This window comes from Chlamydomonas reinhardtii, chromosome 8 (genome assembly GCF_000002595.2).
Source record: "Chlamydomonas reinhardtii strain CC-503 cw92 mt+ chromosome 8, whole genome shotgun sequence".
Lineage (NCBI taxonomy): Eukaryota > Viridiplantae > Chlorophyta > Chlorophyceae > Chlamydomonadales > Chlamydomonadaceae > Chlamydomonas > Chlamydomonas reinhardtii.
The window spans coordinates 1,443,727-1,456,251 of NC_057011.1; the positions used below are offsets into that span (position 1 = coordinate 1,443,727).

The 12,525-nt window shown below is 65.8% G+C and overlaps 2 protein-coding genes across 2 annotated transcripts in view; both read left to right on the plus strand.

Annotated features, from left to right (window-relative positions):
- Positions 1 to 3: 3 nt before the first annotated feature.
- CHLRE_08g364501v5 (uncharacterized protein) lies at positions 4 to 9,259 on the plus strand. The gene is made up of 15 exons (XM_043064884.1): positions 4 to 151; positions 383 to 437; positions 727 to 779; positions 1,061 to 1,435; positions 1,718 to 2,032; positions 2,271 to 2,520; positions 2,840 to 2,940; positions 3,255 to 4,061; positions 4,312 to 4,384; positions 4,639 to 5,191; positions 5,344 to 7,063; positions 7,248 to 7,311; positions 7,657 to 7,727; positions 7,938 to 8,051; positions 8,440 to 9,259. The coding sequence occupies exons 1-15, from the start codon at positions 50 to 52 to the stop codon at positions 8,521 to 8,523; spliced, it is 4,737 nt and encodes a 1,578-aa protein (XP_042921885.1). The 5' UTR covers positions 4 to 49; the 3' UTR covers positions 8,524 to 9,259.
- Positions 9,260 to 9,373: 114 nt separating this feature from the next.
- CHLRE_08g364550v5 (uncharacterized protein) overlaps positions 9,374 to 12,525 on the plus strand; it is a 12,743-nt gene continuing 9,591 nt past the window's right edge. Inside the window, exons 1-5 of the mRNA XM_043064885.1 lie at positions 9,374 to 10,437; positions 10,707 to 10,997; positions 11,209 to 11,333; positions 11,717 to 11,802; positions 12,108 to 12,184. Coding sequence (XP_042921886.1) covers positions 10,165 to 10,437; positions 10,707 to 10,997; positions 11,209 to 11,333; positions 11,717 to 11,802; positions 12,108 to 12,184 — 852 coding nt within the window. The 5' untranslated portion in view covers positions 9,374 to 10,164. The remainder of the gene's footprint in view (positions 10,438 to 10,706; positions 10,998 to 11,208; positions 11,334 to 11,716; positions 11,803 to 12,107; positions 12,185 to 12,525) is intronic.

Here is a 12,525-nt window from a genome sequence, read left to right on the forward strand (position 1 = left end):
CATTGTAATACAGTTTGTCATCAAGACATATACATAAAGCAGCAAAGCCATGGAGGTAGACGAGGAGGCTGGAAACTACTCCATCTCCAACATCGACGCACTGGACGACCTATGTTTGCAGCACATAGCGTCATGCACGGAGTCTGTGCGAGTAGGTGCCTTTGCTCGCCGCGGGGGTGGGCGGGGTGTCGTTTCGGCGCTGGGGCGTACCGAAATCCAGCTTTGCTTTCTCCGCAGCCTGCATGCGGGTTTCGCGACAGAAACGCAAAGCTTTTCGCGATGCACACGGAAATAGCGAATCTGCGGGCCCCACTTGCCCAGGGTTCTTGGGGGCCTGCTGCTGACACGGGGGTATGTGGCCTCTCTCGCCGTGGCGTTGCAGGAGCTCTTAGGGCTGGCTGGCACCTGCAAGCGCCTGAAAGCAATTGTGGACTCAGGTGGGCTGGGTTGAGAACCTGTCACAGTGTCACCCGCGCCAGGAACCGCCGTTGCTGCGAATCGTGCTGTCACAGCCCTGCCCCTGCGCCTGCCCCCCCACCCCACCCCAAACCGAACCAAACCGATGAAAACCCATTCCTGGTTGCGTCTGCATGCCTGTGGCTTGCTTGACGTGGTGAATCTGTAATTGCCTGCCTGAGACCTGCTTGATACCTGCCTGATACCTGCCTGAAAGCATGCCTGAACGGCTGCCTGCTACTGCTACTTCTGCTGCTACTGCTGCTGCAGCCGACCCCGCCTGGCAGCGACGCATCTTGGCGGACTTCGGTCTGCCGGTGCAGGTGCGTGTGTGTGTGTGTGTGTGTGTTGTGTGTGTGTGTTGTGTGTGTGTGTGTGTGTGTGTGTGTACTGCTGTGTGTGTGTGTGTGTGTGTGTGTGTGTTGTGTGCGCGGCAGCAAGAGCCAGGTAGCAAAGACAGCCAGCTAAGACGCTCCATGCAGTACGACTTGCAAAGCCACGATGTTTGCCGTATCGCAAGGAGGGCAGTGTGGGACCTTCGGCGCGGGGACGGGCGGCAGTGATGACACACGCCGTGTCCTGCCGTACGCCACCTGCCGTACAGGGCGTGGGGCTCAAGCGGCAGTACGATGTGCTGCGACACGTGGCGTATGGCGGGTCTGACGCCCACGTGCGTCACGGCGGCGGCGGCGGCGGCTCCAGCGCCGCTTCCCGCTCCGGCTCCGAATGCACCAGCCCCACTGGGTTCCTATCAGCAGCAGCAGCAGCAGCAGCAGGGGCAGGGGCTGCTGGGTTTGGAGGCGCCGCCGCCGCCGGGCCTTCGGCGCACCCCGCGCACTCGGTGCACTCGCAGCAGCAGCGGCACCCGCACCCGCAGGCGGCGGCCGGAGGCGGCGGCGGCACCTGTGTGCGGCCCTTCCTGCCGTTTGAGGGCGTGTGCACGGACGGTAGCTGCGACGTACCCTGGGCCGACTTCTGGGTGCGTGGGGCGTGGGGAGGGAGAGGGGAGGGGGGGGGGAGAGGGAGAGGGAGGATAGGAGAGAGGGGGGCAGGGGGGCGCCTGGGTTGGTATGGGGTGGCCTGGGCTGTGCTGCGCCCATAACTCTGGCCAAGCACAGACACACACACGCGCACACACACACACACACACACACACACACACACATGGCATACAATGTCTTTGCGCAACGTTTTCCTTGTGCTCTTTAACACACATATATGCCTGCACAAAACACACGCCCACACATACACACAACCACAGGCCGGGCACCTGTTCACGCCCTCCTCCCGCACCTTCTACTCCAGCCAGTCCCTCACCGCCAACATCCATTGCGTGGCGCTGCTACAGCCGGCCGGCCACACGGACCCGGCTGCTACAGCCGCCGAGGCCAAGGCGGCGGCGGCAGCAGCAGGAGCAGCAGGGGCAGCAGCAGGGGCAGCAGCAGGGGCAGCAGCAGGGGCGGGGGCGGGGGTGGGAGCGGGGGTGGGAGCGGCGGGGTTTAGGTGGGACCCTCGCGCCGCTGCTGTGGATGCGGAGGCGGCGGCGCACCGGACGTTCCTGCTGGACAGACTGCAGGTGTGGGCGTGTGTGCGCTTGAGGAGAGCAAAGGGAAAAGTGTGCATGAGCATACGCGTTTGTGTGTATGTGACCACAATTTGTTTGTTTGTGTGTCGCCGGAAGGCGTATGTAGGCATGTGTGTGTGCCAGTGTATATACGTGCCCCCCGCCCGTATTCCTGTGTGGAGAACTAGCCCGTGCGCGTGTGTATACCTGTGTGTGTTTGTGACGTTGTGTGTGTGCTGCTGCCGCGCAGCTGCCTGCAGCCTACCTGAGTCGCGACGTCATGCGTGCAATCATGACGGACGCGGCGTGGGAGGCAGACGGAGGCGGAGGCGGCGGAGGAGGCGGCGGAGGCGGAGGCGGAGGCGGAGGGGGAGCAGGCGGAGCAGGAGGGGGAGGCGGAGGTGGGCAGCAGCCGCACGCGCCGCCGGACCCGCTGCCGCCGCTGCCGCCGCGCGCAGTGGAGGATGCCCGGCGCGTGCTGGCGGCGTGCGCGACTGAGGGTGAGGGCTAGGGGTTGGGGGCCACACGGGGTGGGGGCCAAGGGGGGGGGGGCCAAGGGGGGCTTGGACCAATGGGGGGTTTAGCCGTGTCCGTGTACGTAAGCAAATCACATGCCCAGTAGGAACAGGGCGCGGAAGAGGAGTGAGGGGTGCAGGGAGAGGGGATGAGATGGGTGGCCGAGGGTCTATCATGGCACTTTATTTGTTCATCAACCCTTCCTGCGACTGCCGCTCTTCTCCTGCTTCTGCCGCTACCCTCCGCCTGCTACTGCCGCCCAACCCCCTCTCCCTCCTCCTGCTACTGCCGCTACTGCCGCAGTGCTTGAGGACCTGTACGTGCACTGCTACAACCAGATGACTCAGGGCCGCGCCTGGGGCCGGCTGCTCATCCGCAGTCTGGGCCGCCAGCACGTGCCGCAGGTGGGTGATTGGGCGTGTGATTGGGCGTGTGATTGGGCGTGCTTTGGGTGTGTGATCGGGTTGTGATTTGGGTGTGTGATGGGGTGTGTGGTGGGGTGTGTGGTGGGGTGTGTGATGGGGTTGGGATGGGGTGATATGGGGCGTGCGCGGTGAAGAGGCACCATGGAGGCGGGCCAAAACTGTGCGCGCTCAATGAGGACACGTGGCATTGCCCTGCCCTACTTCCCTCCCCTGCTGTCTACTTCGCAACACTTCTCTGTACCATGTTTGCAATCCCCCCAAACCGTTCGCATGAATGGCTATGCCCCCCCCAGGATCAAGACGAGGCGCTTCAGACCATCCACACCAAGGCCTGGCAGATCTGGCACTCGCAGCGCTCCGTGCCGTACGACGTACGACAGGCCGACGCCGCCCGCCAGCCCCGACTGCTGTACGGCGCGCCGCCGCTGCGGCCGCTGCTGGAGCCGTTGGCGGCGGCGCCGCCGCCGCCAGAAGCTGCGGGCGGAGCGCTGGCGGCGGCGGCGGCAGTTGTGGGAGCGGGCTCTTCCTCTTTACTATCCTCCTCGCACCAGCAGCAGCAGCAGCAGCAGCAGCAGCAGCAGCAGCAGCAGCAGCAGCAGCAGCAGCAGCAAGGGCCGAAGCCGGCGCCGCAGCAGCAGCCGCAGCTGTCACGGACGGTGGGTCTGTTTGACAGCGTGTTGATCAGCCGCCACCTGAATGTGACCTGTCCGCTGAGGTGTGGGGCGCTGTTCGCCGCCACGACACGCCGTACAGGTCCCTCGCCGCTGCAGCAGCTGCAGCAGCAGCTGAAGCAGCAGCTGAAACAGCACGGGCAGCAGCTGCTACAGCAGTTGCAGCAGCAGCAGCAACAGCAGCAGCCGCAGCAGCAGCTGCAGCAGGTGCAGCAGCAGCTACAGCCTTTGGCAGTAGCATCAGCGGCAACGGCAGTGGCCAGAGCAGGGTCGGCAGCAGGCGGGCGTGGAGGCGGAGGTGGCGGGGGCCCGGCGGCGGGGGCGCAGCAGCAGGGACAACAGGGTCAGGGGCAGCAGCAGCAGCAGCACCCGGCGCCGGCGCTGGCACAGGCACTGTCTAACGGCCTGGCATCAATGCCTGTCGTCAAGGTGTGTTAAAGAGCACAAGGAAAACATAGCGCAAAGACAGTGTATGCGATGCAGCAAAGTCAATGCCTGTCGTCAAGGTGTGTGTGCAGGGGCGCAGCACGGGGAACGAAACACACACGCCGCCCATTGCGTTGGGCCATGCCATTGAAGCGAACGGCGGAAGAAGCCCCAATGCCGTGTGTTGACACTGCACGTCAATCTATGCTTGTCACAAACACACATGCACAAACACACACACGCACACGCACAGGCTGTGAACGACTGTGAGGACGTGCGGGCGCTGCTGCGCGGCGTGCGGGCGGGGCATCTGCCGCGGCCGGCGGGTGAGAGAGATGCGTGTGTGAATGTGTATGTGTATGTGTGTATATGGTTGTGTGTTTGGGGTGGGTGGGTGGGTGGGTGGGTGGGTGGGTGGGTGGGTGGGTGGGTGGGTGGGTGGGTGGGTGGGTGGGTGCGTGGGTGCGTAGATACCAGCCCAAACTAAACTGAACTGGGGGGTTGGGGTTGTTCATTCTAGAAGCCAAAGCACGCCAATCGAGTCAACCACTGCACACCTTATGGACGGCAAATCCGGCAGGCTACTACACGAATGGCTGGGTGGAGTGGGTCGAATTCGAGCGGCCCGGAGTCGCCGTGCGGCCAGCCGGCTCCGGCGGCTGTAGCAGCAGCGGCGACGGCGGCTGTAGCAGCAGCAGTGGCGGTGGCGGCGGCGCCGCGGGGGGCCTCACGTCGCCGTGTGTGTGGCGGAGCGACGCGGATCTGCCGGCTCAGCTGCAGGCGGAGCAGCAGGCGCTGAAACACATGCAGCAGCAGCAGCTGCAGCAGCCGGGGCCGCCGGGGCCGGCGGCGGCGGCGGCGGCGGCGGCCGCGGCGGCGGCGCCGCCGCAACAGGGGCAGGGGCAAGGGCCGCAGCCGGGCCGTGGGCGGCGGGCCGGCGCGGGGGGCGGCGCGGGGGCCGCCGCGGCCGGGGAAGGCGGCGGCAGTGGTGCGGGCGGTGCTACTGCCGCGGCGGCTGCTGCGGCTGCTGGAGCTGGGGGCGGTGCTACAGCCGGGGGTCTGCACCGTGTGCCGCGTCTGGAGCTGCCGGAGCAGGGCGTGTGTGCGTGCGTGATGCCCGTGCTGTGGTACAGGTGAGGGAGCGCGTGTGTGTGTGTGTGTGTTGTCTGAAGGGATGTTTGTTGAAGATCCCGGGGAGTGAAGCCGTCCATATCAGGGGCGGGAGTGATCAGACAATTGCACACCCAGCACACGGTGCACACGCACTGCCGTTGCCCGCCCGCAGGTTCTTCACGCGCGAAGAGAGGAGGGCGCTGCGACGCAGCCATAACAATGCAAACGCCGCAAACAGCAATGGCACTGGTATTCACGCAGCCTACGCTGCGGCCGCCGCGGGGGCCGGCGGCGGCGCGGCAGCCGCGCCTGCGGCGGCGGCGGCGCCGGCGGCGGCGGCGCCGGCGCCAGCACAGGCGCCTGCACCGGCGGCGGCGCCACCCGCCGCCGCCGCCGTCCCGGTCAACGGCGCCGCGGCGGCGGCGGCGCTGGCGGCGGCGGAGGCGGTGGCGGAGCTGGCGGCGGCGGACGAGCAACTGGCGGCGGCGGAGGCGTTGCTGGCAGAGCTGCACGAAGTTGAGAGGCTGGCGGCGGCGGCGGCGCAGCCGCCTCCCCCTGCTGGCGGCGGCGCTGCCGCCGCCGCCGCCGCAGGAGGCGGCGGGCCGGTGGGCGCGCTGGCGGCGGCAATGGCGGCGGCGATGGCGGCGGTTGAGGTTGGCGCGGCTGCGGGCGAGGAGCCGGCGGTGGAGGTGGAGGGTGACCGGGTGCGGATCAGTGTGGGCGGCCACACGCTCTTCTCGGCACCGCTGGGCGAGGCGGCGGCGCCAATGGTGGCTGCGGCGGCGGCGGCGGCGCTCAAGGCCGCGGTCACGTCGGGCGATGCCGCTGCCGCCACCTCCGCTGCTGCCGCCAGAGCTGCCGCTGCCGCCACCTCCGCTGCTGCCGCCGGAGCTGCTGCTGCCGATGCTGCTGCCGGTGCTGCAGGGGCAGGGCAAGGCCAAGGCGACGCGGCGGGACCCTCCGGCTCTGCAGGCCCGTCCCACGCGCCCGCGGGCGCCGTCGCAGCAGACGCAGCAGGCACAGCAGACGCAGCAGGCGCAGCAGACGCAGCAGGCGCAGCAGACGCTGCTGACATCAGTGTCGGCGGCCTGACGGCGATGGACGTCGGAGAAACCCGTGCCGATACACAGACGGCGCCGGGGCGTGCCAACCTCGGGCCCTCCACCGGCACAACAGCCAACGGCATTGCGACGGCCGCGGCTACTGCTGCTACTGCCGCTGGGGCGGCGGCGCCCGCCGCCACCGCCGCCACCGCTGCCGCCGCCGCCACTGGCGGCAGCGAGGCTGACTCATACCAGGACGCAATGGACGCGGAGGGCTGGGAGCACTGCTCGTCAGACGAGGACGAGCATGTGCACGTGGGGGCCGGCCGCGGCGGCGGGGCTGGCAGCGGCGGCGGCGGAGGGCACGCAGGCGGCGAGGAGGATGGCGAGGCGGCTGGGCAGGAAGGGGTGGAGGTGCAGGCAGCAGCGGAGGCGCAGGCAGCAGGGGAGGCGCAGGCAGCGGCTCTCGAGAACGCGGGTGAGGATCAAGAGGGCAATGGCGATGTGGATGCGGATGCGGATGACGAGGACGAGGACGAGGACGCAAACGAGGTCCACCAGCATGAGGATGAGGGGGATGGAGACGAGGAGGATGAGGAGGATGAGGAAGATGAAGAAGATGAGGAAGACATGTTTGAGGATGATGAATTTGACTTGGAGGATGACGGGCCGCTTGATGGCGGCTGGGTCGGCGGCGGCGGCGGCGGTGGCGGCGCCGGCGGGCCCGGGGCGAGCCCAGTGGCGGCGGCCGCCGCCGCCGCGGCTGCGGCGGCTGCAGCGTGCAATGCGGCGCGGGCGGCGATGGTGGCGGCGGATGCGGCGGTGGCGGAGCTACTGCCGGCGGCGCAGGTGGGTCGAGGGCGGGACGGTGGACCCTACATTGTTCTGTGCAGAAAATTTAAGCGCTGCTTCTGTCACGCATGGATCGTGCGCTTTGCGAACGAGCCGCCTATGTTTCTCGCGCGCTTGTGCACTGCCGCAGTCAATCGCCGCGCATCCCGCCCGCCTGCCGCCCCCTCCCCCTCCCCTACAGGCCGTCATCTCCCCCACCATGCCCATCTTCCCCATATCGCCCAACCTCACAGCACTCGCGCCGGGTGAGTCGGCCGCGTGTGTACGAGCATGTGTCAGTGTGTGCGTGTCAGCGTGTACAGTTTCACAGCAAGGGAAAAGAGGTGTCGGTGGTGCGTCCGTTCCCCATGTGGCCATTCCCCATTCCCCGTGTGGAACAACGTGTAAATACACTGTACGACATTCCCCGTGTGCCACGTGCCACTTGCGCCCCCACGTGTTCCCTGCCGCTTGCTATTGCTGAGAGCCCACACACCCGTGCCTTGCCCCTGCTACCGCTGTGCCGCTGTTGCAAACCCCCACTACCTCGTAAAACCCCCAACCCCACACCACCACCACCACCACCACCACCACCACGCTTCCCTCCACAGGTGTGGGGCACGTGTACGGCTGGGCGGCGCCGGCGGCTGCGGATCACATGGTGCAGATACGGCTGAAGCAGGTGTTTGGGCGGGGGGGGGGGGAGTGGGGGGATGACCAACATAGCCCTCCACAGCCACGCATACACGCACCCACACACACACACATTTCCTGCGCGCCCGCACAATAAGTAACCCCACTCGCTTCCAATAATCCTGCAAATACGCGCACACACTCTCTCTCCTTACACACGCACATACACACGCACTCTCTCCATCTCTCCTACACGCAGCCCTGGTGTGCCAACCTGCTGCTCGCCAAGCTAATATCGTGCGAGGACGTGCGGCCGGCCTTCAACCGCAGCCGCGGCGGCAACAACATCGATGTCGGCATCGTGACGGTGCAGGTGGGAGCAGGGGCGGCCGGTAGGGGGGGCGGTGTGGGGTGGGTGGGAGGCGGCGTGGGGGGGAAGCGGCGTGGGGTGGGAGGCGGTGTGGGGCGGGGTGCTGGGAGGCGGAGCTGGGAGGAGGGGGCTGCGGGGCAGGCGGTATGGTGGCTGGACGCGGGCGGGTGGCGGGGAGGGCAGGCTAGGGACAGGGGTGGGGAGGCAGGGAGGCCGTGGGGCCATGAGGGCCAGGAGCGGGAAGCGGGGAGCGGGCAAGTAGGAGGGTACACAGGGCGACACGCGCGGCCGCCCACGGGGCCTCCTGCCCCCTGGCACTCCCTTACATGTATGCCGCCGTGCCACACCTGCAACACGATGACACACGATGGCTACCGCCTTGACGTCGCAGGGGCCAGCCACGTTCACTGGCGGAGGCGGAGGCGGAGGCGGCGGGCCGCTGGTGCGGCTGCAGGGGGGCGTGAGCCTGCTGTGAGAGGGCTGTGAGAGGGGCTGTGCGGCGAGGCAGTTGAGGGGCTGTGAGAGGGGCTGTGCGGCGAGGCAGTTGAGGGGCTATGCTGTGCGGCGAGGCAGTTGAGGGGCTGTGCGGCAAGGCAGTTGAGGGGCTGAGAGAGGGGCTGTGCGGCAAGGCAGTTGAGGGGCTGTGTCAGCACGGTGTGCGAGGGGGGGGCGGGGATTGCAACGATAGGACCAGGTTGCTGGAAACTGTACGCGTGAGTGCATGTGTGTGTGTGTGTGTGTGTGTGAGAGGGGTAGGGTTACGCGAAGATGCGAGGCAGGGTGTGGGGGGTGGGGGGTGGGGGATGGGGTCGTCATGAGTCATGAGTGGCGACACAGCTGCCGGGGCAACGCTCTGCTGAGCTGCTGTGCCCCAAAGCAGCGGGTACAGAACGAATGCTGGGTGTGAACGACTGTAGATGCCATGTATTTGTTGGTGTTGCCGTGCTTCGCAAACTAGGCTGGCGAGGCGGCGTGTGTGCGGCTGAGGCAGCTCAAGGCGGTTGGGGCGTGTGTGTGGGGGGGGGGGTGAGAGATGAAGGCTCACGTCGTGGCTTGCTGATGTCGTGGCTTGCATTGGCCGCTCTCGAGCCTTGGTCCTAGTTGGAGAAAAGCGGGATAGGGGCAGGCTGGCAGGAGGGCAGGCTGGCGGGCAGGCACTGGCGGGCTGGCAGGCCGGCGGACGCCCTCGAGTACTGTAATGGGACACATGGTGGCACCACTTGACAGTTGACGGTTGACACAGCCAGTGGGCAAAGCAAAAGCCATTCCCCGCAGTCCCGTACTCACGCCTTCAGCTCACCTGTCTGCATGTAGCAACTGGGCTGGGGAACTGGAAAGGCTGAAAGGTTCGCCGCTCGCGGGAGTTCGCCGGAAGCGCTGATTGGCGCGTTCGAACGATGCGTCATAGCAGCGCTGGTATTATACAAGCACAAAACGCTTTCAAGCTCTGATCTGGTGCAACGTGGCGCCCCATCGCTAAGAAGCTTCCAAAGAAGCGCGCCGACTGATCGACTGGCCGCGTTGAAATCACTCATACTGCATATTTGCTGGCCTTGACTTGTAACTGGTCGCGCCTTGAGTGCACGTGAAACAACCCTTAAAAACTGGAAACGAGAGCTTGAGGACAAGCTTGCGGACTAAGAGAAACACAACATTACGTTTGAGCGGGTGTGTTTGTATCTTACGTAGCTTACCCACATCAAAAACAATACTGGAACGGGTGCGAGGCGAGCTCGCTCGCGAGCATCCGATTCACGCACGCGAGCTGGAGGAGCGTGCGCGCCAGAGCCTGGCGGGTTAGTTCTTCCCTGTTTACTTGGAGGTGATGATTCGTTGCAACGTGTTAGTCCCCATTGCCTTGCCCTTCCGGTGTCAACCCTAATAGCTCGCGGGCAGAACCCTGTACCTACACGCCCCGCGGCACCTCGGCCCAACACAGGCGATCGACGCACGGCGTGCCGCTTGGCGCGTTGATTCTCGCGCCTTACCCTCGGAAACTGCGTGCCTCTGTATATCCTGCTCACTCAGGCCTCGGTCAAGCCACCACCTGCATCAGCCCAAGCGCAACAAAGTCAGTCGCCTTCACACCTACAAAAGCCCCAGGGGCTCGGACTAGATGGACGGACATGGGGGAGAAGGGGCCGGCGGCAGCGCTAATGGCGGCAGCACTAACGGCGGCAGCGTCGGCGACACCCTAGCCCGCAAGCACTCTTGGGCGTTGCCGCTGCCGCGGCCCAACCGGCCAGGCGTCACGGTGCTTGTGTGGGGCCGGAACGACCTTGGCCAGCTCGGCCTGGGGGCAGCAACAGCAGCCGCGGCGGGTGGCGGCGGCGGCGAGGGAGCGGCGCCCGCGCCGCCGTCTGCGGTTTACGTGCCCACCCCTGTCGAGGTAAGTTTCTCACTTCCACTCGTTCTACATGTCGCCGTACTGAAGATTACCGCCGTTGCTCGCCTTGAATTCTCATCACAAAATGGCTTCGCTTGGCAAATTGGGGCCTGGCGACGTGCTCGTATCCCAATGGTCTTTCCTCCTGCTGTCACGAGACGCCGCACGTGCATCCCGCTCACGTGCGTGTTCCCGTGTGCCATATCCATTAGTAACTCCGGCGCCGTCTGTTTTCGATGTTTTCCTAAACACATGGGGCCATCCCGCCGCAGGCGCTGTCGGGCCGAGACGTCGTGGAGCTGGCCGGCGGCTCCTTCCACTCCGCCTTCGTCACCGCTGACGGCGAGCTCTTCACCAGCGGCTGCAACGACAACAGCCAGCTCGGCCGCAGGGTCGGCGAGGGCGGCAGTAGCATCGGCAATGGTATCAGCAGCGGCGGTGGTGGTGGCGGTAGCAGCGGCGGTGTTGGGGATGGGCGGCCGGGCGCGGTGCGGGCGCTGGAGGCGCACACAGTGGCGGCGGCGGGATGCGGCGCCAGCCACAGCATGGCCCTGACGGAGCAGGTGTGTGTGCGTGTGTGCTTCAAATGGCATGGGGATACCGTGGGCCTTGCGCCACGCCGGACATCTCCTGCAGTTATCAATTGTTTCTTGGTCTGTTTGGTGTTATTTGAACCTCCGCCCCACCCCATGCACACACACATACACACACATCACTCGCTGAATGCTCCCTACACACACAAACGCCCGTCACACCTACACGCCCACGCGGCAGGGCGGCGTCTTGGCCTGGGGTGGCAACGAGTTCGGCCAGACCGGCACCGGCATGGAGGGCTCCGACCTGGCGCACCCGCGGCCGGTCCGGGGCGTGGGGGCGGGAGAGCATCACAGGGTCGTCAGGTGGGTGGGAGCGGGCGTGTGTGTGTTTCGTGTGTTGTGTGTTTGTGTGTGTGTCGTGTGTGTGTACTGCTGTGTGTGTATGTGAGTGTGTGTGTGTGTGTGCATGTGTGTCTGTGGGTGGGTGGGTGGATGGGCGGATTGGGTGGGAGCGCATTTGTGTTCGCATGCTTGTGAGGTTGTGTCGGATTGTTGCGGCACGCAGAGGCTACGACGCCTCCGGTGTGGGCCGGACAGGGGCGCATGCATGATTGGGTCGTTTGCGACATGCAGCGTGGGGCGTGCGGCATCGGGTGACCTTTACAACATGACTCTCTTACGTCGCTCTCCTGTGAGTTTTCCGGGTTTTCTGACGTACCGTGGGTCGTGACGCTGCTGCCACGCAGGCTGGCGGTGGGCGCCAACCACGCGCTGCTGCTGACGGGCGGCGGCGGCGTGCTGGCTGTGGGGCAGGGCAGCTTCGGAGCCCTGGGTGAGCGCACCGGGTCATGATGTGGTGGCGGGGGAGAGGCGGGGCAGGGTAGGGGCGTATGTGTGTGTGGGGGGGGGTGAGGATTGGGCAAGATGGGGAGGGGAGAATGTGGGAGGGAAAGGGCAGAGAGCGGCGGTAGCGGCAGTGTGGTTGTGGGGCTGTTAGAGTGTGCCGCCGGGTGCGTGTGCATGTATGTGTGTTAGAGAGCACAAGGGAATGAAACACGCAGGGTAGTGCCATAGGGCCATAGTGTGTGTTTGTATCTCGAAGTCCCCCGCCCGTTGCTTGCTCGCTCGCCGCAACAGGCCTGGGGCCAGAAGCGCTGGAGAACCGGCCCGTGCCGCTGCCCGTCGCGCCCCTGGCGGCGCTGGGTGTGGTGCAGGTGCGTGTGTGCGTGTGTGTGTGTGTGTGTGTGTGTGTGTGTGTGTGTGTGTGTGTGCGTGCATGTGTGTGCGTGTGTGCCAGTTGTGCGTGTGTGCCAGTTGTGCGTGTGCGTGTGCGTGTGTGTGTGTGTGTCTGTGTGTGTGGGCGGGTATGTGTGGGTATGGGACACTTGTACCCGTACCCAAGACACCGCCCTACACACGGCCCTACACACAGCCCTACACACAGCCTGCCCCACAACAAACCTTACACCCTCACACACCCTCACACCCATCCACACACACACACACACACACACACACACACACACACACACACACACACACACACACACACACA